Source organism: Lytechinus pictus, chromosome 4, assembly GCF_037042905.1.
Source record: "Lytechinus pictus isolate F3 Inbred chromosome 4, Lp3.0, whole genome shotgun sequence".
In the NCBI taxonomy this organism is placed as follows: Eukaryota; Metazoa; Echinodermata; class Echinoidea; order Temnopleuroida; family Toxopneustidae; genus Lytechinus; species Lytechinus pictus.
Genome location: NC_087248.1, coordinates 32642905 through 32670041, shown reverse-complemented (window position 1 = coordinate 32670041; position 27137 = coordinate 32642905). Strand labels below are relative to the sequence as shown.

Here is a 27137-nt window from a genome sequence, read left to right as displayed (position 1 = left end):
AAATGTCATTTTCACCAAACTTTGCCAAGAGTTACTTTGGTATGTGTGCATTATGAAAATGCAAAAAATAATATAGGTTCATGTGCTTATTTTTTGTCTACGGGACTTCGAAGTCACCGCGTATTTTAATGATATGAAATGTTGCGCTATCAAGAGAATTATGCCTCTCTGAATTAGACCTCACGAATTCACCAAATGAGTTTAAATTATCTTTACTCCGTCGATAGCGCATCAAACTTCATCAAAAGTTCAGGATATGTAACCAAGAAGATACCAAAGAAGGAGAATATCTTTTAATTGGCAAAACTATATCTATTTGGAGTCAGTAGCGCCCTCATTTGACAATAATGGTGCATAGTTTTCCAAAATACAAATCTTCAAAAGACGTGAATCTACTCGAAAATTAAAAAAGTATAGTTTAAGCTGCACTTTATTCAAAATCCATGTCATTTTCGTCAAATTCGGCAAAATTGTAGAGGAATGCCTTGCAAAGGTGTAGGGAATTAAAAAATATGGGGTCCATGTGCTCGTTTTTAAACTATCAGTGTCCAAAGTGTTGCGAGTTGGCTTGAAAATTGCCTAAAATGCGCCGAAAACGTGCAAAAGTCTAATAATACCGTCTAAAATACGAATGGCTCCTTAGTTCTACGAATTCTACCCCCAAACATTCAGAATCCATGTCATTTTCCTCATACTCTCTAGATTTGCAGAGGAATATGTTCTTAAGACGTTAACACATTAAAAATAAGTGGTCCATGTGCTCGTTTTTAAATTATAGTGTCTAAAGTGTTGCGAGTTGGCTTGGAACAGCCCAAAATGCGCCTAAAACGGACAAAAGTCTAATACCGGATGTAAATATGAGCTTCTGAATTTTTGCGATGACGTCAGAAGCGAGAGTTTTTTATTCGTTTCTCGAACATGCCGAGTGAGGGCGTAGTTGATTTATCGAGGATCTAAATTTTCTATGAGATAGAATGAAAGTCATTTTGGGATTGTTTCTAAAATTCATGTTAATCTGGAGATGCCAATGTTGTAAGTTGAATTTAAATTGTAAGTTGTAAGTTGAAGATAAATTCAACTTACAACATTGGCATCTCCAGATTAACATGAATTTTAGAAACAATCCCAAAATGACTTTCATTCTATCTCATAGAAAATTTAGATCCTCCAGGGTCCTGATCTCACCAACAAATTGATCGGGGTTCTCCTACGTTTTCGACAAGTGAGAATTGCCATTATCGCAGATATAGAGGCAATGTTTCACCAGGTTAGAGTTCCCCCTGAAGATCGAGATGTACTCAGATTTGTATGGTGGCCTGGTGGAAACCTGGAAGAGACCCCCAAGGCATTTAGGATGTGTGTCCATCTGTTCGGCGGCACATGGAGCCCCAGTTGCTGTAATTTCGCTATGCGATGTGTGACCAGTGGAAATCATATCCCAAGAAAACATGGGACAAGAAGGCATCTAAGACACAGGGTCAGAGAAGCTCGTACTCTACCTCTAGTAGTCCAGCTCCAGTCAACATCAAGCCCTGTCTGATCTGTCAAGAAAAACATACACTTTTTGGCTGTGTTCGGTTCAAGAAAATGCCACCAGAGAAGAGACTTCAGTTTGCTAAAGAGAACCGATTATGTTTTAACTGCCTTCGTCCTGGTCATATGTTGTCAGCCTGCAACTTGAACAGAAATTGTTCTGTTGAAGGTTGTGGAAGGAAGCATACCAAGTTCCTTCATCAGACGAAGAAGGCACCATCAAGAGCACCTGACAATCAAGTCGAAGATTCCCCACAGAGTCAGGAAGGACAATTAACAAGTGATGGGGCCTCTAATGGTTATGTAGACAGTGATGCTACAGGGGCCGGCAAGCGGAGTGTTCTTCCAATTGTTCCAGTAAGAGTACAAAGTGATGGCAAGAATTTTATTCAAACGTATGCTCTGTTGGATAGTGGATCCAGGGAAGTGTTATAGACACTTCCCTAGTGGATCAACCCATTCATTTCCATTTATGCTCTATATTATACTGTTTTTTCTGTTTCTTTTTACGAAGTAAGAATGCCCTTCTGTAAAATTGTACTTGATTTGTATTACTTTATATTACTTTGTATTATGTTTTGAATGGAAATGAAATAAAAGAATTGAATTGAATTGAATTGAATTCTGTACAGAGGCACTAGCACATCATCTGGGAGCTAGAGAAAGAAGTCATCGACTTCGCCTGACAACTATGGGTAAGAGAGATGATCACATTGACACATCAGTGGTCAGCCTTGTGGTAGACTCTGGGCCATCCACAGACCGGATTTACCTTCCTCATGTCTGCACTCGGAAGAGATTGAACATTCAGAATTCTCACATGGCCTGTAGGGAAGACATTATCAACCTGCCATATCTAAAAGGTATTGATATCCCCTTGGCAGGGGAATATGAAGTTGGCTTATTGATTGGTCAAGATTCTCCAAGAGCACTGATGCCCTTAGAAGTACGCAAAGGAGACAATGGACCTTATGCTGTTAGAACTGCTCTAGGGTGGTCACTTCATGGCCCGATTGCTTCAAGAGGGAGATGTGATGCCTCTACCAATTTCATTCAAGGAGAAACCTCTCTTGATGAGCAAGTCCAGAAGTTCTGGAAACTTAAAGATGAAAATTCCCTATTCGATGATGAGAGAGGTATGTCATTTAACGACAGGAAAGCAGTCAACATCTGGGAGAACACCATCACTTTGGACAATGGTCACTACCAACTAGCCATACCTTTCAAGGAGCGCCCCCTAGTCTTCAAGATAACCGTTGTGTAGCTGAGCATCGACTTCAGACTCTTGGAAGAAGGCTAGAAAGAGACACCCATCTTCATGAAAAATACATGAAAGGCATATCCGACCTTCTTCAGAAAGGCTATGCAGAAGAAGTATCTGAATCGGATGACCAAGATCAAGCTGTTACCTGGTACATTCCTCATCATCCGGTATTCCACCCTATGAAACCAGGAAAGATTCGCATAGTGTTTGACTGTGCTTCTAAGTATAAGGGACAATCACTAAATGATGTTGTACTCCAGGGTCCTGATCTCACCAACAAATTGATCGGGGTTCTCCTTCGTTTTCGACAAAGGAGAATTGCCATTATCGCAGATATAGAGGCAATGTTTCACCAGGTTAGAGTTCCCCCTGAAGATCGAGATGTACTCAGATTTTTATGGTGGCCTGGTGGAAACCTGGAAGAGACCCCCAAGGCATTTAGGATGTGTGTCCATCTGTTCGGCGGCACATGGAGCCCCAGTTGCTGCAATTTCGCTATGCGACGAACAGCTGAAGATAATCATGGACAGTTTACTAGTGATGCAGCAAAGGTGGTGCAAAGGAATTTTTATGTTGACGACTGCCTGGTGTCACACTACAGGATGAGGAAAAGGCTGTCAAACTTGCTGCAGAACTCAGAATGTTACTTCAGAAGGGAGGATTTCGTCTAGCTAAGTGGCTAAGTAACAACCCAAGAGTCCTTCAGACTATCCCTTTGGAAGATAGGGCAAAACAAGTAGCAGGACTTGATTTTAATCATGAAGCCCTACCTGTTGAACGTGCTCTGTGTATGAGATGGGACATAGAGCAGGACTGCTTTACCTACTAGATCAACCCAAAGGACAAGCCTTCAACTCGACGAGGATTACTCAGTATAGTATCTTCAGTCTATGATACCTTAGGATATGCCAGTCCATGTGTGCTGCAAGCAAAGATGATCTTGCAAGAGCTAACAAGACAGAAGTTAGGCTGGGATGAACCCATTCCAGTTGAAGAGGCACAGAAATGGAAGTCTTGGTTGGATGAACTACCAGAGATGGAAGAATTTGAGGTGAACAGATGTGTAAAGCCTCATAACTTTGGTAAGGTAACAAATTACCAACTCCATAACTTTGCGGATGCCTCAGAAGTTGCTTATAGAGCTATGACATATATAATGATGACAAGTGAAGATGGTCAAGTATATTGCAGTCTGCTAATGGCCAAGACACGTCTTGCTCCACTGAAGAAGTCAACCATGCCACGACTTGAGTTAATGGCTGCTACCCTTGCAACAAGGATGGACACCATGATCAGGAAAGAACTGGACTTTCCTATCACCAAGTCAACATTTTGGACAGATAGCATGATAGTTTTGAATTACATTCAAAACAAGGATAAGAGGTTCCATACCTTTGTATCTAACAGGATTGCTATCATTCATAATGCTACCGAGACGGATCAATGGTACCATATTGACTCGCCCTTGAACCCAGCAGATATCCTTTCAAGGGGCATGCCTGCAAGTCAATTGAAGGAGAGTTCGAGATGGCTTAACGGACCAGAATTTCTTCAACAGCCACAAGAATTCTGGCCTACGTTTCCAAGCGAGAAGCAAGGGATTGATGATGATGACCCGGAAGTAAAGAGGACAAAAGGAATGCATAATTTTGCATCAAGCTGTGATCATGAAGACTGCATTGACAAACTGATCACACACTTCTCGGATTGGACCAGGCTAAGAAGGGCAATTGCATGGTGGCTTAGACTGAAGAAAGTTCTCCAAGGGAAAGTGACAAAGATGACACCAATCCAAGATAAAGGCAATACCTTATCTGCCAAGGAAATTGAAAGTGCTGAAAAGGTCATTTTTCAGTATGTTCAGAGTCATGCATTCTCAGAGGAGTTGAGGGTCATTAGAGATTCAGGTAATTCAGTCCCTAAAGTTACAAAAGGATCAAGACTGTACAAGCTAGACGCAGTTTACCAAGATGGCCTGCTTCGAGTAGGAGGACGGTTAATACATGCAATAATACCTAGTGAAGCCAAACACCAAGTAATATTGCCCAAGAAGCATCATGTGACTTCACCTCTTGTGAGACATATACATCACAGAGTTGGACACCAAGGACTGAATCATGTGTTGGCAGAGATACGACAAAGATATTGGATTCTTGGTGCTGGTGTTGTTGTAAGGAGCATGTTAAAGAAATGTGTTAACTGCCGCAAGTACCAGGCTAGACTCGACAAGCAGAAGATGTCAGATCTGCCATCATTTAGACTTGAAGCTACCAAACCGGCCTTTACTAACGTAGGGATGGACTATTTCGGGCCATTCGACATTAAGTGTGGACGATCAACGAGAAAAGGTACGGAGTTGTCTTCACCTGTATGACCAGTAGGGTAATCCATATAGAGGTAGCCGAGAGTCTTGAGACGAGCTCGTGTATCGATGCCATTCGTCGTATGATTAGCAGAAGAGGGCCTATCAAGAAATTGTTCTCAGACAATGGCACCAATTTAGTGGGAGCCCAGGCTGAACTGAAAAGAGCTCTGAAGGAATGGAATGAAGACTAAATCCTGCATTTCACTGCTAATCAAGGAATAAAGTGGACTTTCAATCCTCCCACTGCTTCACATCAAGGTGGTGTGTGGGAAAGACAAATTCGCACCATCAGGAAAATACTGCACGCTATTCTGACTGAGCAGTATTTAAGGACTTGTCAATCTGAGGAACAGCTTCATACACTGATGTGCGAGGTCGAGGCAATCATTAACAGCAGGCCTCTCACAAGAGTCTCTGATGATCCAGATGATCTGGAAGTATTGACACCAAACAGTCTACTACTGATGAAACAGGTGACAACGCCGCCTCCGGGCAGATTTACCGGGGCAGATGTCTACGCCAGAAAACGATGGAGACAAATACAGCATCTTTCTGATCTTTTCTGGAAGAGATGGCTACGCGAGTATTTACCAACCTTACAACAGCGTCAACGATGGCAACAACCAGAACACAACCTACAGATTGGGGATGTGGTCCTCATCGCAGACGAGATGGCGCCTAGGGTCTCCTGGCTTATGGGTCGCGTTCTTGAGACACATCCATACAAACAAGGTTATGTGCGCAGTGTAAAGGTGAAGACAGCAACGTCTATATTCATCAGACCAGTCACCAAGCTGTGTTTACTTTTGGAGCAGGAGATTTAGTGCCTAAATTTGTAAACAGGGTTATGCACACCCTGAGGTGTGAGCCTAGCGCCGCCTTTTAGAAATATAATTCATTACTTGATATTTGACAACAAAAAGGGTTATACACACCCTCATTGAAGTTACACGGTTGAGTAATTATCATTTGCTGATAAAAATAACTTCAAATAAGGGTTATGCATACCTTCAGTGAAAAATCATCGAGAGGAAATTGATTCGGAAACTAAAGATGTGAGACATATAGCATAACTTTGATATTTCGGATGGATCAACATCGTGAGCTACATCGTGAGCAAGCAAGAGAAAGTACAGAGCACACAAATCGTTTACCAAGTCTATTTTAAATGACAGGACATTAAATGCAGGACGTTTAATACGCATACAAAAGGCTTGATAAAGATGGACTTGAAGGAATGAAGGAACAAGAAAGAAATAAAGAACTCACAGACTTTTAAATTCAATTTAGTTTGATAGCTATTTGAATTGTGGACAATTTTGCATTCATTTTATTTTTCTTCATTAGTGATGCAAGTGCAGAGCTGCCAAGTAGTACTGATTTTCAGTATTTAGTACTGAAAAGTGAGAAAAATACTGATAGTTTAATATAAAATACTGATTTTAAAGTTTTAGCTTTATGTGTTGTCCTATGGTATTTTTTGAAAATACTGATTTCCTCACTGAAATACTGATTTCAACTTTAAAAATACTGATAGTGTTCTTTTTCAGGTTGGCAACTCTGCAAGTGAATGATTTTGACCAATTCAACAAGTTGAGAATTTGTCTATTTTTTTTTTCATATGCAAATTTTCAGGTAAAGAATCTGATTTGGAAGCAAAGTGCAGTTGTTGCACAGTTCAATTATTTAAACAAATTTGTGTCTGGAAACAAGACTAAGTTTACTATTTTGGAGCCTGTGGATAAGGCTACAATTCAAGGAAACAAATTTGAACAAAATTTAAAGGGATAAAAAAAACCCTCTGGTCTGAAATTCAAGACTAGTCATGTTTAAGTTTGGTAGAAAGACTACTCATTGTAGTTGAGTTTGGAAAAAAGACTATTTGGTTTCAAATTAAGTGCAAAATGCCATATGCAACAGGCTACAGCACCACTTTTCCTTTCAGCCAGATTCTTGCCATACGTAAATAATTCCAATGTGTGCAAACCAGGCTAAATATTGCATGTATTGATTCATGTTTTATTAGTTTTGCAGGAAAATCACCTGAGTACATCATTTATTTATTTTTTATAAACAAAAAACAAAAAACAAAGATGTCAAAGGACCATGTTCATGTATGATGTTCGATTTGACCAAAGAGCGATACAAATATAATTTGGGGCAGACTATAAAGTTTTTCACAATCAGAAAGTATTGAGTAAAATATATTTGCCCTAGTTTTTCAAAGGTATATTCATTTTCAGACTTGAAATTGTTAAAGGGGCCGGAAAAGATGGTCACTTTAATTTTAGAAAACTGCATAAAAGTCAAGAGTACAATATTTAGACTTAGTGAACAAAATTAATATTAATTAGCACTTGACCTATTCAGAGGTGATGACATGATGCATTGAAAGGAAGTATGAATGTTATTATATTGGAATGTAAGTTACCATAGCAACCTACATAATTGTAAGAGAAGCAAAAATTCAGGACTGTTTTTCTTTTCCTTTGGTTTGTAAATGATGAGCTTTAAGCTCCCATTTAAGGGGCCGGGATGTAAATACGAGCTTCTGAATTTTTGCGATGACGTCAGAAGCGAGAGTTTTTTTATTCGTTTCTCGAACATGCCGAGTGAGGGCGTAGTTGATTTATCGAGGATCTAAATTTTCTATGAGATAGAATGAAAGTCATTTTGGGATTGTTTCTAAAATTCATGTTAATCTGGAGATGCCAATGTTGTAAGTTGAATTTATCTTCATATTTCCGTAGTATAATCTTTAGTTTAATGATTAGTGCCAGTAGAGGTATAAAATATGATCATAAATAATGTGTATTTTGGGTTCAAAACTTGGCATTATCACATAGAATACATGATTCGTTATACGTGGTACAGCGTATGCGTTAAAGCATTGACTTGTATGAGCTTCCGAAGGTTATAAATGAAAGTGAAGCTAGATTTAGATAACTGAAGTGTTTCATAGAAAGCTTTGAAATGTAAAATCAGCCAAGTGAAACAGTACATGAATGAATGGCTATCGTAATGCACGTTAGGTGACCTTTTGAAACATTTCTAGGAATTAAAGGGCTTGTTGGCTATTGTGTATGGCTGCAGTGTAGGGTAGGCAGTGGCAGTGCATGTGTATGTTATGAGTTTATAAGACTGAATGTCATAGATATTTGCATTTGACGAGACACAAGACAAATAAGGCAAAATATGCAGGATGCATATTTTGTGGGCATTCAGAGCAGATATAAATTTATTTGGATAAATACATCACATACACATGCAAGGTCATTACAGCAGATGTCAATTATAAAAACAAGATGGGCAATTCCGTAGGTTGGTGGACATGAGCTCAATGTGTCTTTGTACATAAAGCCCATCTGAACCGTAACGTGAGTAACCACTTTATCTGCACCCCTAGTAAAAACCATGTGTTCTTTATTTTTTGAATTATGTACAAATTTGTCTCCCTAATATACTTCTTTGAAATGGATATAATCAACTTTCATAAAAGCCTTGTATGAGGACACTTTTCACTTATGTCCACTTTTCATTTTATGCATGTCCAAATCATGTAACATGAGTAACCGACACATTTCAAAGATTTGCCAGGAGCATAATGAAATTTCCCAAGTTTGTTTTTATACAAAGGATAGTATGGAGATCGTGGCTGGATCGTGGGCGCACGCATGGTACGTTGGGTCGTGACCTCAATAGTGCCGTGACGGACCATGCGTGCGACCACGCCATAAGTATATAAAGCCCGATCTCCGAGCGAGTTAAGTCAGTTTCCAAGTTAGTTTCCCAGTTTATAAAGTTCAGTCGGTTTCAGAGTACAGAGTTTATCTTATGAGAATACACGTCGAGTCAAAGGACATATAGTGGTAGCAATCGCCCGCATCGCGTATCGGTCATCATCAGCAGCTTCGTCATGTATGGATACTTCGAGGACATTACCAGGCTCGGATCCTAAGAAGGACTGAACGACGGGTCAAGGTAAACCCTCGTATCTATACCTATACCTAAGGCGGGCAAAGGTTACTACATTGGCGCTGCGTCTAAATTCGAACCTGCGCTGATTAAATAATTTTATAAGAGTAATTCAGCGCTTAAAATAGCTTTCCTAAACGTAGATTTAAGTATATATCACTTCCAAAAAAGGAAAGGAAAAGGAAGGAAAGATCGTAGGTTTAATATAAGATAATTGTAGTTTACACATATATGTCATTTTGGTTGGGACCCGCCGCCACCGTAACGATAATCTTTTTACATAACAACTATTCCAAAAAGATTAGTGTTTTAGGGTTTTAATTTGCCGTTTTGTGCACCGTTTTACCCTTACACAGTTCTCTTAATAGATATCTGGGTGTGTCGGGACGCCACGTTAGGCACGCGGAGTTTAACAATCCAAGCATATTTTCTTTTGTCCGTCGCTCCCCGCGTCTATTGTTCGTTAGCTGGGAGTGCATGCCTTGCCTGATTGTTGCTTGTGGCTGATTGCGGTAGATAAATCTACCCACCCCTATTATCCATGACCTTTATCTTAAATAGTTGCGGTTTGATTAAAATAATAGTTAGGATTTAATTGAATTAATCTTTAGAACTGTAATAAATAAATCAATAGCTAACTTTTGCTGTTGGTGATTTTTGTGATTCTTGGTGAAAGATTAATTGCTTTTACCTTGCCTGTATTTTCTCTTAAACTGGCTGGCGATATAGGGCTTTATTGCCAGCTGAATATACCTTGACGGATAATAAATTCAAGCGGATATTCCAGACAGTTAATTGCTGTCTTTAACTCTTACGATTGGAAATTAGTTCACGGGCAAAAGCGAGTTTGTATTGTACATTTGATATTTGTTTTTGGCGCCGTATACTGTTGCCAATCTGAAGAGTAGGGAGAGGGATCTCTGATTTTTATTATATTGTGAAGGATTTGTTTTTGCGCTATACGGCTACCAAAAATTAAATAAATATTGCCGTGCAAAGACTTAAATTTTGTAATATAGTTGGTCTTTTACACATCTTTATTCCCATCCCGTACGTGTTACTTTTCAGATTTGAGTAACTCATTCGCCTTGAATAAATGAATTTGTTATAGTTTGAAAAGTGGGTTGACTAAAAGCGGTGTTGCCCTCTTGCAAATAGTCAGATGCTGATGCTGACCAGCTGCAACAAGACCTCAACAGACTATGTGAGTGGACCAGTAAATGGATGATGGAATTGAACACCAATAAGTGTGAAGTCATCACAGTCACCAGGAAGCGAAACAGGATTGTACACCAGTACAAACTCAAAGATGCTATCCTTACTCCTGTAGAAGCAACAAAATATCTTGGTGTCACTATTACATCAGACCTAAAATGGAACAGTCACATCAGCAATGTTTGTCAAAAGGCTAACAACACCCTTGCCTTCCTACAAAGAAACCTGCGAGTAAACTCTCCCAAGTTGAAAGCCACAGCATACCAATCACTCGTCAGACCTTTGGTGGAATATGCATCTACTGTCTGGGATCCATCAACCTCCAAGAACATCCACAAGCTTGAAATGATCAAACGCAGAGCAGCTAGATTCACACTGAATCGATATCACAATACATCAAGTGTGTCATCGATGCTGCAGGAGCTAGGATGGACATCCCTTCAACAACGACGAGAAATCTCTCGCCTTGTGATGTTCTACAAGATCCACAAAGAGCTTGTCCCATTCAACTCTGATGCATACATCACCAAATGTACTAGATCAACAAGAGCTGTTCACATTCAAGGATATCTCATGCCACAATCACGGACCCAACAACATCAATGCTCCTTCTTCCCCAGAACCATCAAGATGTGGAACACTCTCCCAGTAAATGTTGTGACAGCCCCATCAACCGAAGCCTTTCGTCTGCAACTGACGAAAGGCAACAACAGCTAGATCCATACCTGTTTTTACTCGCACCATGTATGTATTTGGCACATGCACTTTACCCTTGTGACACACACTTCACCAAGTTCTGCAAGAATCTTCAGGATTGAAGGAAGCAGACTACAAAGAAGAAGAAGAAATAAGACGGGTTTCTCGCGCTGGATAATTTCTTAAATTATTTTGTTGTGATTCCAAAAAAGAAAGGAATTATTTGGCAAACCCTGTAATAACTGCGTCGTTGTTTATTCTACAGATTTAAAAGACGGAATTTCTTGGAATCTAATTTTAACACCCGCGATCATATACTTTGTCATCAGCAATCAATTGTGGTATCGTTTTTACTTAAGTCCATTATCACAGGCTTAACATTAAATCACAATTATATCTGATACATGTTCGCGCGTTTATTTTTCTGGGAATTATATAGCTTGTCAGGAGTTGGTATTTTTTCATATATTCAGGCACTCATAGTTCTCATATACACGCGCCCCTCTACCATTTTATTTAGAAAAAAAAAGGAAAAGGAGGAGAGTGGAGTGAGTCAGAATTATTTATTATCTCGAAAAGTTCATTGACTTGTTCTAATTTAGATTGTGCATTTGCCCCTGATTGTAAGGTTAGGCTTTTCACTCTAGTTGGACTTGTTTAATTCGCAGACTCTCAACCAAATATATTAAACCTTCCCCTAATTAAAATTATTAAGCATAGTTTTAGTAAATGATTTTGGTTAGGGATTTGTTTAATACTTAATATTGCTTTACTGTTTAAACTTGTTCGTGAAGTCAATTTCGTACTTGCCTCTCTACATTTTTGATAGCTGTGGGCTCCGCTCATTAGCAAGTTTGAAGTATAGTAATAGCAATCTTATAGCTATAACTGAGTAATGACAAGTTGGATTTTGGAGTTTGTCCACTGAATTATTAGGGCGTAATAGCGCATTTAGTATTTTTAATTTCAGATTGGACTTGGCTTAATTTCCACTATAGTCAATTCCTGCGGTGACACTTAAAATGCACCCGCTTGTTTCAATAATAATGTATATTGAAGCTTTAATTAGCTTAGGCGGTGACACTTGATATTGTAATACATATTTTTCCATTGTTTTATGGATAATTGCCTTATAGAATTTTACAGAGTCTAATAAGTGTTAAGAATTATCTACTTTTTTATTGGGATCACAAATTGGTTCCATAGCTCTCACTCCCTCACTCCCATTGATATTTAAACTTGGGTATTTTTATCGAAGTTAACCAAGTAATTATAGAAATTATCAGGATTATACTTGTTTTGTATTTTGAATTTCAGGATCTTTTTTGTAAATAAATTCTGAAAAGTGATATACGACAAATTGACAAGTGTTATTGTTACACTGCTTAGGAATTTCGGCAGCAATAAAAGTGTAATCATTTGTTCAATAAAAATATTCATTTCTTATACAGTTATACAGTCAAGTAGACTGAGTGTTCAATACTTAACGATTATTTGGCGAGAAGACGCCTAGCTCATTTAATTAGTGTTGTTTTCGATGAACTTGTAAGAACTCGTCTATAATTTGTATACCTTGTAAATATATTAAAATTTGTGCACTTTGCAAGAACAAACAAGCGTTAAAATATTAATGCAAGAATTAATGCATGAATTCGTGCATGAATATATCAATTCGTAACTTTGTTTACACATTGATATTTTTAGTTATTCACTTGTGCAAACGGGATCCTGAGTTATTCAGCATCCCGAGTGCTATTCATTACATTTTAAATATTTGTCTTTGTAAATAGTTTCAGATTGAAACTCAAATTATCGTATGCATGAGTCCACTTAGCGTCCAAATTGCGTGCGTTCGCCCAAATTTGATCGCCTAAAATTTACACATCTGATTTTCAGATTTGTAAACATATTTAAGCAATGTGCGTTGCATAAACTATAAGCATTTCAAGTATTAGTATAATTGTGTACTCAAATTCACAAGTTGGGCATAATATTTGTAATTTTTATATATATTACAATTTGTGTCTTGTAAATTTCCTTTTGCGACTTGTATCTTTAAAACAATTCGCAACTTGTATATTTGCAATTCGCAGGTTGTTCAGTTGAAACTGAAGCTTGTAATTTTATAGTAAAGATATAATCGTAGTAGTATATTGTTGTAGGTGTAATTGTAAGATACTGTACATCTTATCTTCGAGAGGCTTAAGAATATTCCCTCCTATGTTGGTGTAAACATTTTGGATGAAATTTGAAATAATATGCCTGGGACACGGGACTATGAATATTATAGTTCAAGTTCCTCCAGCGATGAATCCTACCACACAATTGACAGGCACCATCGCTGGCGGAATGAACGTAAAGTCTCTCATAGATATAATAATCGCTTGGATTCCTCTGAAAGAAGGAATCCTAGATTGATGGAAGATCGTGATCATTCCCCTCAACGTTCACGGCATTACCGCAATGCTCGTGGCAATGCAGTAAGTCGTGATGGCAGACAAGGGGAAGAACATAATTATAAGCGACATAGGGATTATATTGACAGATCCCGTTCGCGCCGCAATCGGAGAGATCGCTCTATTTCCCCACGACACGATTATAGGGGAGATAATTGCTATTCTAGCGAGACTCCATTGCGAGGCGAATGCGATCGTCATCGCTATGACTTATCAAGAAGCGATCATCATCATAGGTCTCCCCTCCGTCGCAGTGGTAGGTCACGTCGAGAGTCCCCACAAAAATATCGGGATCATCATTACAACTATTATGATACTCAATACAATTCTCCACTGCGAGGCCGAGGTGATTGCCATTATGATTATGATTACCGAAGACACGATCCATCTCCTCCACGTCGTGAGAAACGTTACGAATCCCCACACTACTATAGGGATGATTATGAATATGATTATTACGATCGTAACGAATCTCCACACCGACGTAGGGGCGATGATCGCGAATCCCATTCTCATAGATACCGAAATCGATCTCCATCACCTTATGAAGAATGACGGAGAGGTGAAGGTTACAGGCGGGATCCCCCGAGGGAATCATTTTATGATTCAAGGATGCGAGGATGGGATACTCGCTCCCCTTCACCTATTCGTCGTTCTCGATCACCATATGAAGAACGGAAGGATGACGGTTTTAGTCGGTATCCTCCTCGAGAATCATTTTATGATTCAAGTAGGTGGGATGCTCGCTCTCCTTCATCCGTTCGTTACTCAGAATGGAAGGGTAAAGACCACAGGCAGTCTTCCCCTCGAAGATCATTTCGTGATCCTCATCGGCGGAATACTCCCTCTCCTTCACCCGTCCATTCTCGAGTAAACACTGAATACCCTAGCACATCTTATTCCCGGGTACGATCGAGAGATGAAGGAATCCAAAGTTCACCCCCTCGATCCTCCTATGATCATCGAAGGCGTGAGTCTAGGTCCCCTTCATCTTCTCGTCATTCAAACAGCGATGGGTACCCAAGTGTTTCTTCATCTTCTGAAGAATGGACACTTGAAGATTATAAACGGCTAACCCCGCAATCATTCCATGAGCGTTCGAGGGATACTCGTTCATCTTCATCTGTCCATCTTCAAGATATGAATGATGGATACCGGAGTGATAGTTGCAGATTAGTGGCATCTTCTCCAACCTATGAAAATTGTAAAACCACAAACAACATGCCCTCTGCCGCTAATACTTTCTCACTCAAGCATATCAGGGTTACCCCAGATTCAGTAGAATATAAGGGACCTAGCGGGGAAAACTTTCCCCCTCCCTTTGAGGCTCCTACCGAAGCTACTGAGGAATCTAAAGTAGAAGTTACTGCTCATTCTCTTAAACATAGGTCCATTGAACAACGAATTCATGTTTTGGAAGACAAGATGGACTTCGTGCTTAATCGCCTACAAATCATTAATGCACTGGAGTCCTCTGTCGAAGACCTAGCCACTCAGATTTCCAAACTTGAGCAACTAACAAGAACTTCACAAGAATCAAGGGGTTCCCCTGAAAATACTCCTGAGGCCACAAAGTATCAGACCTCTCTCAGCCACCCTAACTCCTCCACAGTCTTGATAAAATCATCAGAGGAGAGTATTTCATATAAGGGGTGTAAGAGGCTTGATCTTTTTTAACTCAGTGACCTACATGCTGATAAAGTATCCATTGAAACTGAAGAATATCAGGGAAACGATCTGGGATCGGAGGAATGGGTCCGACCCCGATCCCAATATGTAAGGACCAACACCAACTCTCTCCCCCTGTTTCAAGTTCACACAAGATAAGATCGGTCCAAGATAATTATTCTTCCTGTTCAGGTAGAAGCTTTGATCTATCATCATTTCTATCGGTTGATTGTGATGATTTGAAACAGTTGGGCCAGCAGACGACTAGGGATGCACCGGGAAAGCAAAGTAGCCCTCCATCTCACGAGGAAGGGACTCCTAAGCATGTCCATCTATTCTCCTATGGAGATACTCCGTCATTTATGTGCACCCCTTGGCTGCTTCCTCCGTGGCCTCCACCTTTAAAAAAAGGAGATGAGAGAGAGAGGGTGAAGTAGAGTAAAGTAGACAGGGATTTTATTGCAATATTGTATAATTGTATTATATTACAATAATTACATATTACATATTACAAATGTGCATAAATATATTGCCAGTTATTTTTGAATTTGTGCTCAAAGTTAGATGAATTACATTATTGATATATTTGAAGTCTGTCAAATTCTGGTTCGTACATATTTCGTGAAACTTCCCTCATGCCACAAATACCAGAATACAGTTTACGGGGAAGGTTCTTATGATTATCAAATCATGTTACAGATTCATGACTCTCTATAATTATTAATGTAATTCAAAGTAAACATTTCAAGATTCTTATATACACAGATGCCTCTTTGTAATTAATATAGTTCATAGGAAACATTTGAAATGTTGCAATGAGATCCCTAACTCACTTTATAAAGAAATATGCAGTAATATGCTGATTTTGTAAACAAGGACTTGCCGTTTGTTGTGGCAACAATATTGTCAGCGATATAATCTGTTTACTTGAGATTGGACTTTATTTTTATGTAATATACAATATGCACATTCATCCTTTTATCAAACAGTCATACTTTGACCTTCAACAGTCACGAAAAAATGTTTAAATGATATTATAACCGTTGTGCATTTGCAGAAAGAACAGATTGTCCCGCCTCTTTTACAATAAAGAATACTGGAACTAAAAGTTTGCCGACAATTTATATATTCTATAATATTCATAAACCATGTTGTGAAATCCAGTATAACAGCACGTTTGATTCCAAGAGGTTATGGGTCGTCTGTTCAAGTTCATCCTCTGTGGTTTCGATCTTTAATACGAACAACAGGGTTTGATTTGCTGAATTTGCATATATGTAATAAAAGTCCTTTCTCCGCTTTTATAATTGTCATTTTTGTGTGTAGGTTTACCCTACGAGGTTCACTATTTATATCATATTGCCCTTCTGGGTATTCCCAAAACATTATTGCGATAAGTTGGAATCGTATTGGAGAGGTTTTCATGGAATTATGTTAATCTGACAGTATTAAAATAAATAGAGACTTTCAGAAAAATATACCAATCTGACAGAATTAGCATAGGCCCTAAACAGTGACTTTCGGAAAATATAATTTTCATTTATATGACTATTGTCGAACCTCTTTGGGTAATCCCAGACAACATTGTAGGCTTTTATCTACTGTCCATCTGCAACTATTATCCCCACGATTATGATACCCTCCAGTGAGATTATGGAATATCTACTTGAACTAGGGCATATATGTAGGCCTATATATTTCAGACTCGTGCACTTACAGATACCTTATGTTTCCGTCAGTCAAGAATCTATTCAGATGGACACATGTACATGCCAAATGGAATAAGCCGATCTTCTTAATGGCCGGGTGACACCGTTTTTATTAATGTCACATTTTATACCTTTTTAAATTAAATTTGGTGTGTGTTTTGTTGATCGGGGATCTTTATTGGCATCACTAATTTGTAACAGGCCAAGACAATGGTGATGTTTAATTCCCCTTTCAATATTTTAATCTCCCCTTGGTTTTTTATGGTTGGGAGGAATATGGAGATCGTGGCTGGATCGTGGGCGCACGCATGGTACGTTGCCGTGGTAGTGCCGTGACGGACCATGCGTGCGACCACGCCATAAGTATATAGGGCGATTCCACACTAGAACTTCAAAAATATCATAAATTTCAACATGCTTTCAATAAGTCATAAGTAGTGTAATATTTTACTATGATACCTAAATTCTATGAAAATTATGAGTTTTAACCAAAAGTGAAATCAGATATAGTTTTTTTGGGGAAGAATAATGGAATTTTCAATTTTCAATAATTTTGCTAATTAAATAGTCAAGTACAAACACTGCCTGAAACAATATTTGGCAAAGCACGAGAAGATTGAAAATATTGCAGGTCAATGGAATAATGTATCATTGATGGTTCCAAATGATATCTACAACATTTTCATGATCCGTAATAGGGGCAGCCCTGATTTTTCCGAACCTATTTTTGGCAATGTCCCGTACGACACATAAAGATGCAAAAGTTTGTCCTACAATTTTATTTTTGATGATGCAATTTCACAATATCAGTTTCTCTTTCTTTGACCCATGGGTGATCGATTCATCCCATAAGGATCTAATCACAGCCCTTAATTTTTCAATAATTGTCCTATTAAAAGTTGTCCCGTACGACGCACAATATATAATGCATTTAATTGCAGGATTTTGATTCAGAAACTGTAAATAGTAGGCCTATTTTAATTCAAGTAATTGATTTGACATAAAGTGAACTGAAAAAAATACTTTTTTATCTCCATAGAACATGAAATAGGTGATTCTAACCATTTTAATTGATGTCATGTAGGTGTATTCTTTTGAGAATCCCTTCAGCTAAACTGGTGATTTTCACTGGTCAGAGCGGGTTAATTTCTTTGTCACTGAGCATGAAAAGAAAACCTTTATAATTGATTCACCCTAGCCTGGAAGATGTCTTCCTCTTGCATGGAATTATCATAAGATGTAAAAAAAAATTACATATCAATCAACTATTTGGACTTCCCTTGATGATCACTAATTTTTTTATATACAGTATTGAAACTCCTTACTTTTTTCAAGTTGTAAAAAAAAAATCTGGAAAATAAGACAAACCATATGGTTTCATGAAATGCAGAAAGGTTTGAAAAAGTAGAACCGCATTTCTTTAGAAAAAAATATTTTGTGAAATTATAAGTGACAGTTGTGACATATATCATGTATATATACATTTTATATGAAAAATTATAACATTTTAGCCCCATAATTTACACAAACAGTTTCATTCATTTATTGTTTAAATAGTGTATTGGAAATCATCAATTAATTCACTAAAATATAACTTCACACAAAACCTCAAGTTCTTCAGCTTGGAAAAAATGCTGCGAACCCTTGTACATTTCCCATCATGAAAAAAAATGATAACATATTGCTCCCGATTGTATATTTTGAGGTTACTTAATTATATTATCCTGAATGACTACTTATTAAAAGACTTTTCATTAAAAGGGTAGAATTTAGGGGCAATGCTCCCCTTCTGATTGATAAAAGTTCATTGTTTTATTCAGACTGCCCAGTACAACACGCAAGTGCCTGTACAACACACAAGTGTCCCGTACGACACATTATTTTGTTTATGATATATTGACAGAAATATTCAGCCAATTGCGGTTTCTAACATAATGAATGTCTTTAGTTTGATAGGACTATCATTGTCATCAGCCAAATAGAGTGATTGAAGAAGTCAAAGAGACATAAAGTAAGAAAGTTTGGCTTCAATTTAGAGGTGTCCCGTACGACACATTTTGAGTGTCCCGTACGCCACAATGTTCTCGAAAATTGTGATTTGCTTTATTTATTCATGAATGTTTATTTTGCTTTCTTTCATAGATGTGTTTGTTCTTGGGTGATTGAATATCAATTTGAGTTCAGTTTCTATGAAAATTATCTGTCCAACTCACAGACTTTAGAGTACAAACTTGAGGTTTCGAAAAAAGCCACTTTTTCTGCGTCCGTACGACACATTACTATTTTAAATCTGTATTATACAGGATGTGAATTCAAGTCATGTTAAGTATTGGTTTTTCTAACACTCTGGTAGTACTTGATGATCACCTTTAGTTACTGGAATATTTTTTGTTTTTCTTGTCAAAAAACTGTCAAATGTTCTCTAAATGTCCCGTACGACACGTATGGAATCACCCTATAAAGCCCGATCTCCGAGCGAGTTAAGTCAGTTTCCAAGTTAGTTTCCCAGTTTATAAAGTTCAGTCGGTCAGTCAGTTTCAGAGTACAGAGTTTATCTTATGAGAATACACGTCGAGTCAAAGGACATCTAGTGGTAGCAATCGCCCGCATCGCGTATCGGTCATCATCAGCAGCTTCGTCATGTATGGATACTTCGAGGACATTACCAGGCTCGGATCCTAAGAAGGACTGAACGACGGGTCAAGGTAAACCCTCGTATCTATACCTATACCTAAGGCGGGCAAAGGTTACTACAATAGTCAGACTGCGTACTATGTTGTGATAAAGAGATGTTTAGTTCCTATCAAAAATGATGGAGTTACAGCTCCAAGTATGAGTCAAGGTGCAAATGTAACGTGGGTAACCGTGGAATAGCCCATATAGATAAAGAATTTATAGACTGAGTGTCAGGAAAGAAATTTAATTATAAAATGTTTCAGTTTAAACATGTGTTCAACATATTTACTTGTCCAGGACAACCACCTAAGCTAGAATAGACTACAGATGATATTATAGGCAGTCCAAGTTAAAACTGAGGGACTACGTCGGTGACGAGATAACGACCCCAGCTGCCACCGGTTCTCCACCGACATGATTCGTCAAAACTCATGTCATTATTGGGGGCTCGATCTCGTCCACTAATTCGTTGAAGCCACATCTCTGATCTGGGCGTTACTCATCGAGGGGCAACAGTCTGCGGAGGCCGAGGCCGAGTGGAAGAGACATCGCAAGCTGCGGAGGCCAGGAACTGGACCGACCACCAGGGCCGAGTGGGGCATGTCAGGCCAGATGAGATGATGGGGGCTAGAGTCAACGATTACCGTTAAGTTAAGTTGTATTTTGTTTTATCCATGTATATTTTCATGTACAAATTATTGTAAAACCATCAAAAGAGAACATCAGAAAGATTGACGAGATATGATCAAATCTTCTACTAACTGTAATCCTTAGTTTTACGTATTCCTTATTTGGTGTCAAGCAGCAGTAGGTAAATAATATTAAAAAAAGTCACTTCCCACGTGACACTGAGGCACAGGTTTATAATCAGATTATTATGCAGTGGCTGACAAATAATTCATTTCTGATGAGTGAATTTATATGAGTTAAAGTAATCAGAAAGACAAAGTTTACATATTTATGGCGACACATTTAGTTCATAATGACAATTTTGTTAACTGACAACTGATACATTATATATCTTTTTCTGTGTCATTGAATTACAGATTGAACAGTTCCAAGTTCAAATTAGAGATAACTGCAATGGTCATTAAAGTCTTGAAGAAACGTCGAACTCGTGTGATAATATTGGTACTCATCTTGTTGTCACTAAATCGTCACTCCAAAGTTGTTAGAACATTTCCACAATTTGAGTTAGTCATCTTGTCACAAACGCCAACCTCCACACCGTCCAACATGTCTAAAATACGAATGGTTCCTTAGTTCTGCCCCCAAACATTCGAAATCCATGTCATTTTCATCATACTCTCTAGATTTGTAGAGGAATATATTCTGAAGACGTTAAAACATTAAAAAAAAATATGTGGTCCATGTGCTCGTTTTCAAATGATTATAGTGTCTAAAGTGCTGCGAGTTGGTTTGGAACAGTCCAAAATGACTAGCCGAAAACGAGCAAAAGTCTGATAATACCGTCCAAAATGTCTAAAATACGAATGGTTCCGTAGTTCTGCTCCCAAACATGTCATTTTTCTCATATATACTCTCTAGAAACAATAGAGGAATATATTCTAAAGACGCTAAAACATCAAAAATATGGGGTCCATTTGCTCGTTTTCAAATTATTAGTGTCCAAAATATTGCGAGTTGGCTTGAAACAGCCCAAAATGCGCCAAGAACAAGCAAAAGTCTGACAATACTGTACAGTCTAAAATGCAAATGGTTCCGCAGTCTTGCTCCCAAACAATGAAAATCCATGTCATTTTCATCATACTTTGCACATAGATACTTAAGCACCTGAATATTCGAAAAATGCAAAAATTAACATGGGTCCATGTGCTTGATTTTTTGCTATAGAGCTTCAAACTTCACCCAAATAGATGTTCTTAAGAATTGAGCATTCAAAAGAATTTGGCATTTTTAGACCCCACAAGATCACAACAATGAGTTTAAAGCTCTATTATTCAGTCAAAATCCATGACAATTTCATCATATTTCGCAATATGATTAATAATTGTATCATTGAGATGGATAATTTATTTATATTGCTATTGTTTGCTTTTTAAAGTCTAACAGCACTCTCAGTTTTTAGAAATTGCGCGAAAGATAAAAAAAACCTAACCTCAAAAATGTGAAATTTCAGTAACAAACTTGAGAAGTACAAGAAATTATGCACTTTATTCAAAACCCATGTCATTTTCACCAAACTTTGCAAAGTTGTAGAGGAAGGTAAACCTAAGAGGTGCAAGCATTAAAAAATATGGGTTCATGTGCTTGTTTTCAAACTATCAACACTTTTATTAGAGCAAATGTGCTTTTTAAAACACTCCAAAACGCACCAAAAGCTTTGTATCTATGTGAGGAAAAATTGCAACCACCTACCATTCATTCAAACTCGGGGTCATATTCGTCATGCTTTGCAGCACTTCAAAGTAGAGTATATTGAAATTGTAGAGGAATAAAAAAAAATGGCCCATGGAATAATTTCAGTTTATTAGCTTCATAAAATAAAACATCGGATCTGCAGTTAGTGCAGCGCAGATAAGGAGAAAAATCAGCTCCTACCTACAGCTGATTAATCAATTGTTCATCCATTGTGACGTCAGCGCGCAGAGTGTAAAATATGCGCAGATCATGATGCGCACAAACATAACTGCGGAACGTCCTTAAATGATCTTTTTGAATGATATCAAATATGCATTGTGTAATATTGGGAGTTGGAAGAAATTAATGGCCAAACTAAGAAATCATCGCTAAATTTCGATTTCGTTTTTTGTGGGACGCACTGTATATATTGAAAAATAGGCCTATATATGTTAATAAGTGCATTAAGCTAATTATGCTTATCAAAACAAGTACATTGGTTAAAATTGAAAACTAGTGTCATGACTCGTCATTGTAAACATTAGAATAACTGTAGTTTCTACATTTTCAGGCTGTTTTAGACAATATTTTGACAAAGAAATCTACACATACAGCGCGTCCCCCCAAAAATGTCCCTCTGACATAGGACTAAATTAATTCTAAAATGTAGTATGATTCTTAAATAAATGTTCATGAGTAGAAAGCTCATTTCATGATCTAACTTCTATGAAAATTTAATTAGTCGCGCTTGAGTGGTTTTGAATACACACTCTGTTACGTAACAGTGGTGCATTTTAGCCCATTCCAAGTTTGCAGCATTGATGCATTTCGCATGTTAACCCCCATTTTTACATCCAGGCTCATCAAAACATAAACTTGGGCATGTTCAGAAGGACAAGAAACATAAAAGATAAGTTTGATTAATAATTGATCCTTGATTAATGATTGATCCTTTCAAGTTGGTGCACTGGTTCCCCTTGGAACCAGTGCACCAACTTGAAAGAAAATGTGAATGATGGATGAGTAAAATAAGCTGAAAAAAGGGGAAATCCACAACTTTAAGTTAATCACCCTTTGCGAAAAGGAACTTTACCAAAGAAAATTTTGATTTTTTTTCTTTTAAATAGTTACATTGAATTAACTTTACCTCAGTAGGTTATTAACTGAAAACGTAATGAAAACAAAAATGCAGTATCGTTGGAATTATGCATGAAACAGACATGACCCATTGTCTCAATCTTTGTGCATCGCCAGTTATCATGCAAACATGTAATGAACTGTCAAATACTGTTTTTGCCCTTCTGAACATGCTCAATGTTGTGATTTGATGAGCCTGTTTGGATCATGGAGATTTCCCTGGTCAGATCAAGAAGATTCTGACTGGAGTTCCAACAGGCAACAAATTTATTCAAGCAGCTGTTCATTTCTAAAGAAGCACAAAAGAAAGAACGGCAATAAGGACCTTTTTGATGTCCGCCTTCGAAGCCGCCAGTTTCAATGAAGAAATCCGAGGGGTGAAATTTTACGAATATTCATTTGTATCAATTTTTCATGTTTCATATTAATAAACAAACTGAAATTTGAATGCATGACAAAACATCAATAACCAAGCACTATTACGACGAGATATTTGCCCATATTATATCAATTAACCTTTAATTAGTGAAAAAAGAAAGAATTAGACCTTTACTGAAACAAGATTTTAACACTTTTCCGATCGTTTGCGGCGAATGAAAATTTCAAATGTGGTCGGTGGAATATTGTTATTCATTACTGTATATATGCCAGATGAGTGCCCGCACATGCCAAGTCGAGCAAATTTGAGTCATATTTCGGGACATATTGCATAGTTTATTTTCGCATGCCTCCGAATTATACTACACATATAACCAGACCAAGATGCGGCGAAAAAGTAATTATCACAAAAGCATATTTCCCTTTATGTAATGACCTATAGCTGCGGAGTCTTCATTGGGAAGAAATGGCCATTAATGCCCACACACTTGCCACTAAAGTTTTGATATTATTGACTGACTTGAAGAGCATGTACAGTAGACCTGAAAGGGCCTCAAGCATCATTGACAGTATGTGCACTGTACATGGCATGCACAGTAGACCTGAAACAGCCTCAAGCATCATTGACTGTCTGTTCACTGTATAGCATGCACAGTAGACCTGAAACAGCCTCAAGCATCATTGACTGTCTGTTCACTGTATAGCATGCACAGTAGACCTGAAACAGCCTCAAGCATCATTGACTGTCTGTTCACTGTATAGCATGCACAGTATACTTGAAACCGCCTCAAGAATCATTGACTGTCTGTTCACTGTATAGCATGCACAGTAGACCTGAAACAGCCTCAAGCATCATTGACTGTCTGTTCACTGTATAGCATGTACAGTAGACCTGAAACAGCTTCAAGCATCGACTGTACATGTACTACTTGTGAATATGTCACGAAGCAGTACATTTGTCGATTATACAACAAATCTTCTAAGAGAAATGGTTATCTCTGTAATTGACACTAATCATTAACGCCGCATCCTACAAATCATGAAGATGAAGCGGTAATATGCAAGATATCGTATGTTGTACCAGGTCATCAAAAAGTATGGTTGGAAAATGGAAAGCAATGTAAAGGTGTTGGTTCCAACCTGCTTGGAATGACTTCTTTCATCATTCTTGCCCATTATATTTGAGCATCTTAAAAAAAAACACCAACTAATGATTCTAATCCCAAGTTTACTAGAAGCAATTGCCACTGTATGTATCTCTTTTATTTTATCATAATGCTGGGCACTTGAGTCATTTACATAATTTACATGATATTTTGCAATAGTTTCTAGATGATGCAGGAAAATGAATGATTTATATTTACACTGTAGGTTTCCAATAGCTTAGGACTTTGGGTACAATTCTAACGAATTAATCGAACGTACATTTTATGTGTCGCACATGCCTTCTCAAAGTAGGGCATATATATATTCCAAAATTTAAGTTAAGACTGTCTGGGTTAATCATAAATACGGGAAAGCAAGACCACTGTGAAGCATGCAGTATGACAAAGAATATCAGAGGCAACAGAGGAATACATCAAGAAAGTTACAGTCATCATACAGTCCGGTGGGACAATTAATTGTTCATCAATCAAAGTGTAAGAAACATTTCTCTCCATAAGGAAATTAAATTGCGAGACAAGGTGGTAGTGCCATCAGCAGAATCATATCCATCTGAGTTGGAGGTATATGGAAGGAAGAAGCATATCAGAACTTCGTGCTACTGTTCTGTGGCCGAGTATGGATCACATCCAGCCAACCTGATATCACAAGTGCAATAATTTTAATAAAACCTTTTCAATTTCAATTTCAACTGTTGCAAGATCTGTCACGTCATGATAGATCGTGGAGCTGCAGGATTGTTCCAGGTCAAAACACCTGGAATCGGAACTAACGGGTCCAAATCAACTTCTGCAGAAGTCATGATAGATCATGTAGCTGCAGGATCCAGGCCAACTGGCCAGGAATGGAACTGAATGGTCCCAATCGATTCTAACAAATCTTTCACGTCATGATAGATCCCGCAGCTGCGCAGGATTGATCTAAGTCAAAACGCCTGGTCAAAATCAACTCCTGCCCGTGGCATTCGGTTTGGGAATGGCATGGAGAACTAATATGATCTTCATTGCAGACTACGGAAGGGAGTGGGTAAACCAAGGCAAAGTGTGTTGGCTTTCAAGAGACCGACTACTGTTAGCAAAGGATAAAGTGGTATCCAAGCACTCATTTGAAAATTAACTTCTGGCAAGATTTTGGTGTTTGAAATAATTCTTAACTTAGTTGACTCAATCAATTCTTGGTGGTCATTCTTTTGTCTCTCCAAGTTCAGAGATATTTAGGTTTTAAGTACCCATGACCTCCTGGGGAGCTCTTGTAACCGTTCTTCTACAAGAGTTACCTCTTGCTAAATGTTGATATTGTGGAATTCTTTCCTAAGGTCGATCTTTTACATATGTTTAGGTTAATCCATAATAATTATGGTTTCCAAATGGATAAATATGGGTGAGGGAACCCATAGACATCGTCTTTGGAAATATGAACCATATCATGAGGTAGTTTAATTTGTGCATGGTTTTACTTTTTAAGCATCTATTAGCTACCTCTATGATTTACACATATCAATAATCTTACCATACGGCCTTTAACCATTGGCTGCTACAGAAAACATATTACTTAGCAATTGGTACTTCGCATGGGCTTGTATACATGGTATTGTTCTTGGGTTTTTGTGATTAATGTATTAATGCTTTAATAAAAAATATGAGATTCATAGAAATTATAAATATGAAAAAGATACCCTATAATAATTGGTTACTGTGGAAAATGTTACTTAGCAACGGTTGCTATGGTGCTCATTGTGTCTACCTATGGAAACATTCATCACATGAGGAATTCATGGGCCAGATTTAATTTCTGAGCTATTCTGAGTAAATCATAATGATCTGAACTAAGATAAAGTATTTGTTGCTCTGGAAGAGGGTCAATTAGCAATCGTTGTTATGAATAAATGGATAAAAACTATTGTGATACAAAGGAACATGCTTTAGATTAAAATTTGTATTACATATCGCCTGTGAAAATGTTACTCAAGCCCAATTAAGCTCAGTTACTAAGGTAAATATGTTACCTTGCAACTGTAGCTATGTTTGGTGAACTCACGTTGGCACCCCTTGCTAAAAATGTTTAGGATAACTTACTCTACCTTTGTGCCGATTTTCATGCTTGTACTATTTTCTGAACATTTTTTTCACCAATCATCTAGACTATTATTCCCGACCTTTCGTTGAACGCGAACGCTTGTTTACGACGGTAGTTGATTTTGGAAGAGACTTTTGGGCCCGTCGTCATGGTCGTAAAACTCTGTCCTGCAATGCAAATTGTGTGACATGAGATTTTTTTTCGTTTCGCATCTGCAACGGAAACATTCAATATGCGTTTCGTGTGCAAAATTCTGGTTGCTACTATGGTAACAGCGATATATCCGATTTAGGACGACTTTCCAGAGCCACATTTGGTTCCTCCCAGAGCTCGAGAGGCCGCCCGGGGGCCCACTTCCATTGACGAGTGGATACCAGGCGCGACCACGCGTAAAAGGGGACAGAGTGGGCAAGCACGTTTCGTATATAGGCCTTTGTAACGTTATAAGGGTGTAAAAAACGATG

General features: G+C 38.0%; 1 protein-coding gene and 1 pseudogene across 1 annotated transcript; both read left to right on the top strand.

Moving 5' to 3' along the window:
- The first annotated feature begins 1413 nt into the window (after positions 1-1413).
- Positions 1414-3468, top strand: LOC129258611 (uncharacterized; annotated as a pseudogene).
- Positions 3469-3731: 263 nt separating this feature from the next.
- On the top strand, positions 3732-5171 carry LOC129272704 (uncharacterized). Its single transcript, XM_054909814.2, has one exon. The coding sequence runs from the start codon at positions 3732-3734 to the stop codon at positions 5169-5171; it is 1440 nt and encodes a 479-aa protein (XP_054765789.2).
- The last annotated feature ends 21966 nt before the right edge of the window (positions 5172-27137 follow it).

Bases quoted from the DNA above. Each gene is read 5' to 3' on its own strand.
- LOC129272704 (XM_054909814.2), top strand. From the start codon at position 3,732: ATGATCTTGCAAGAGCTAACAAGACAGAAGTTAGGCTGGGATGAACCC.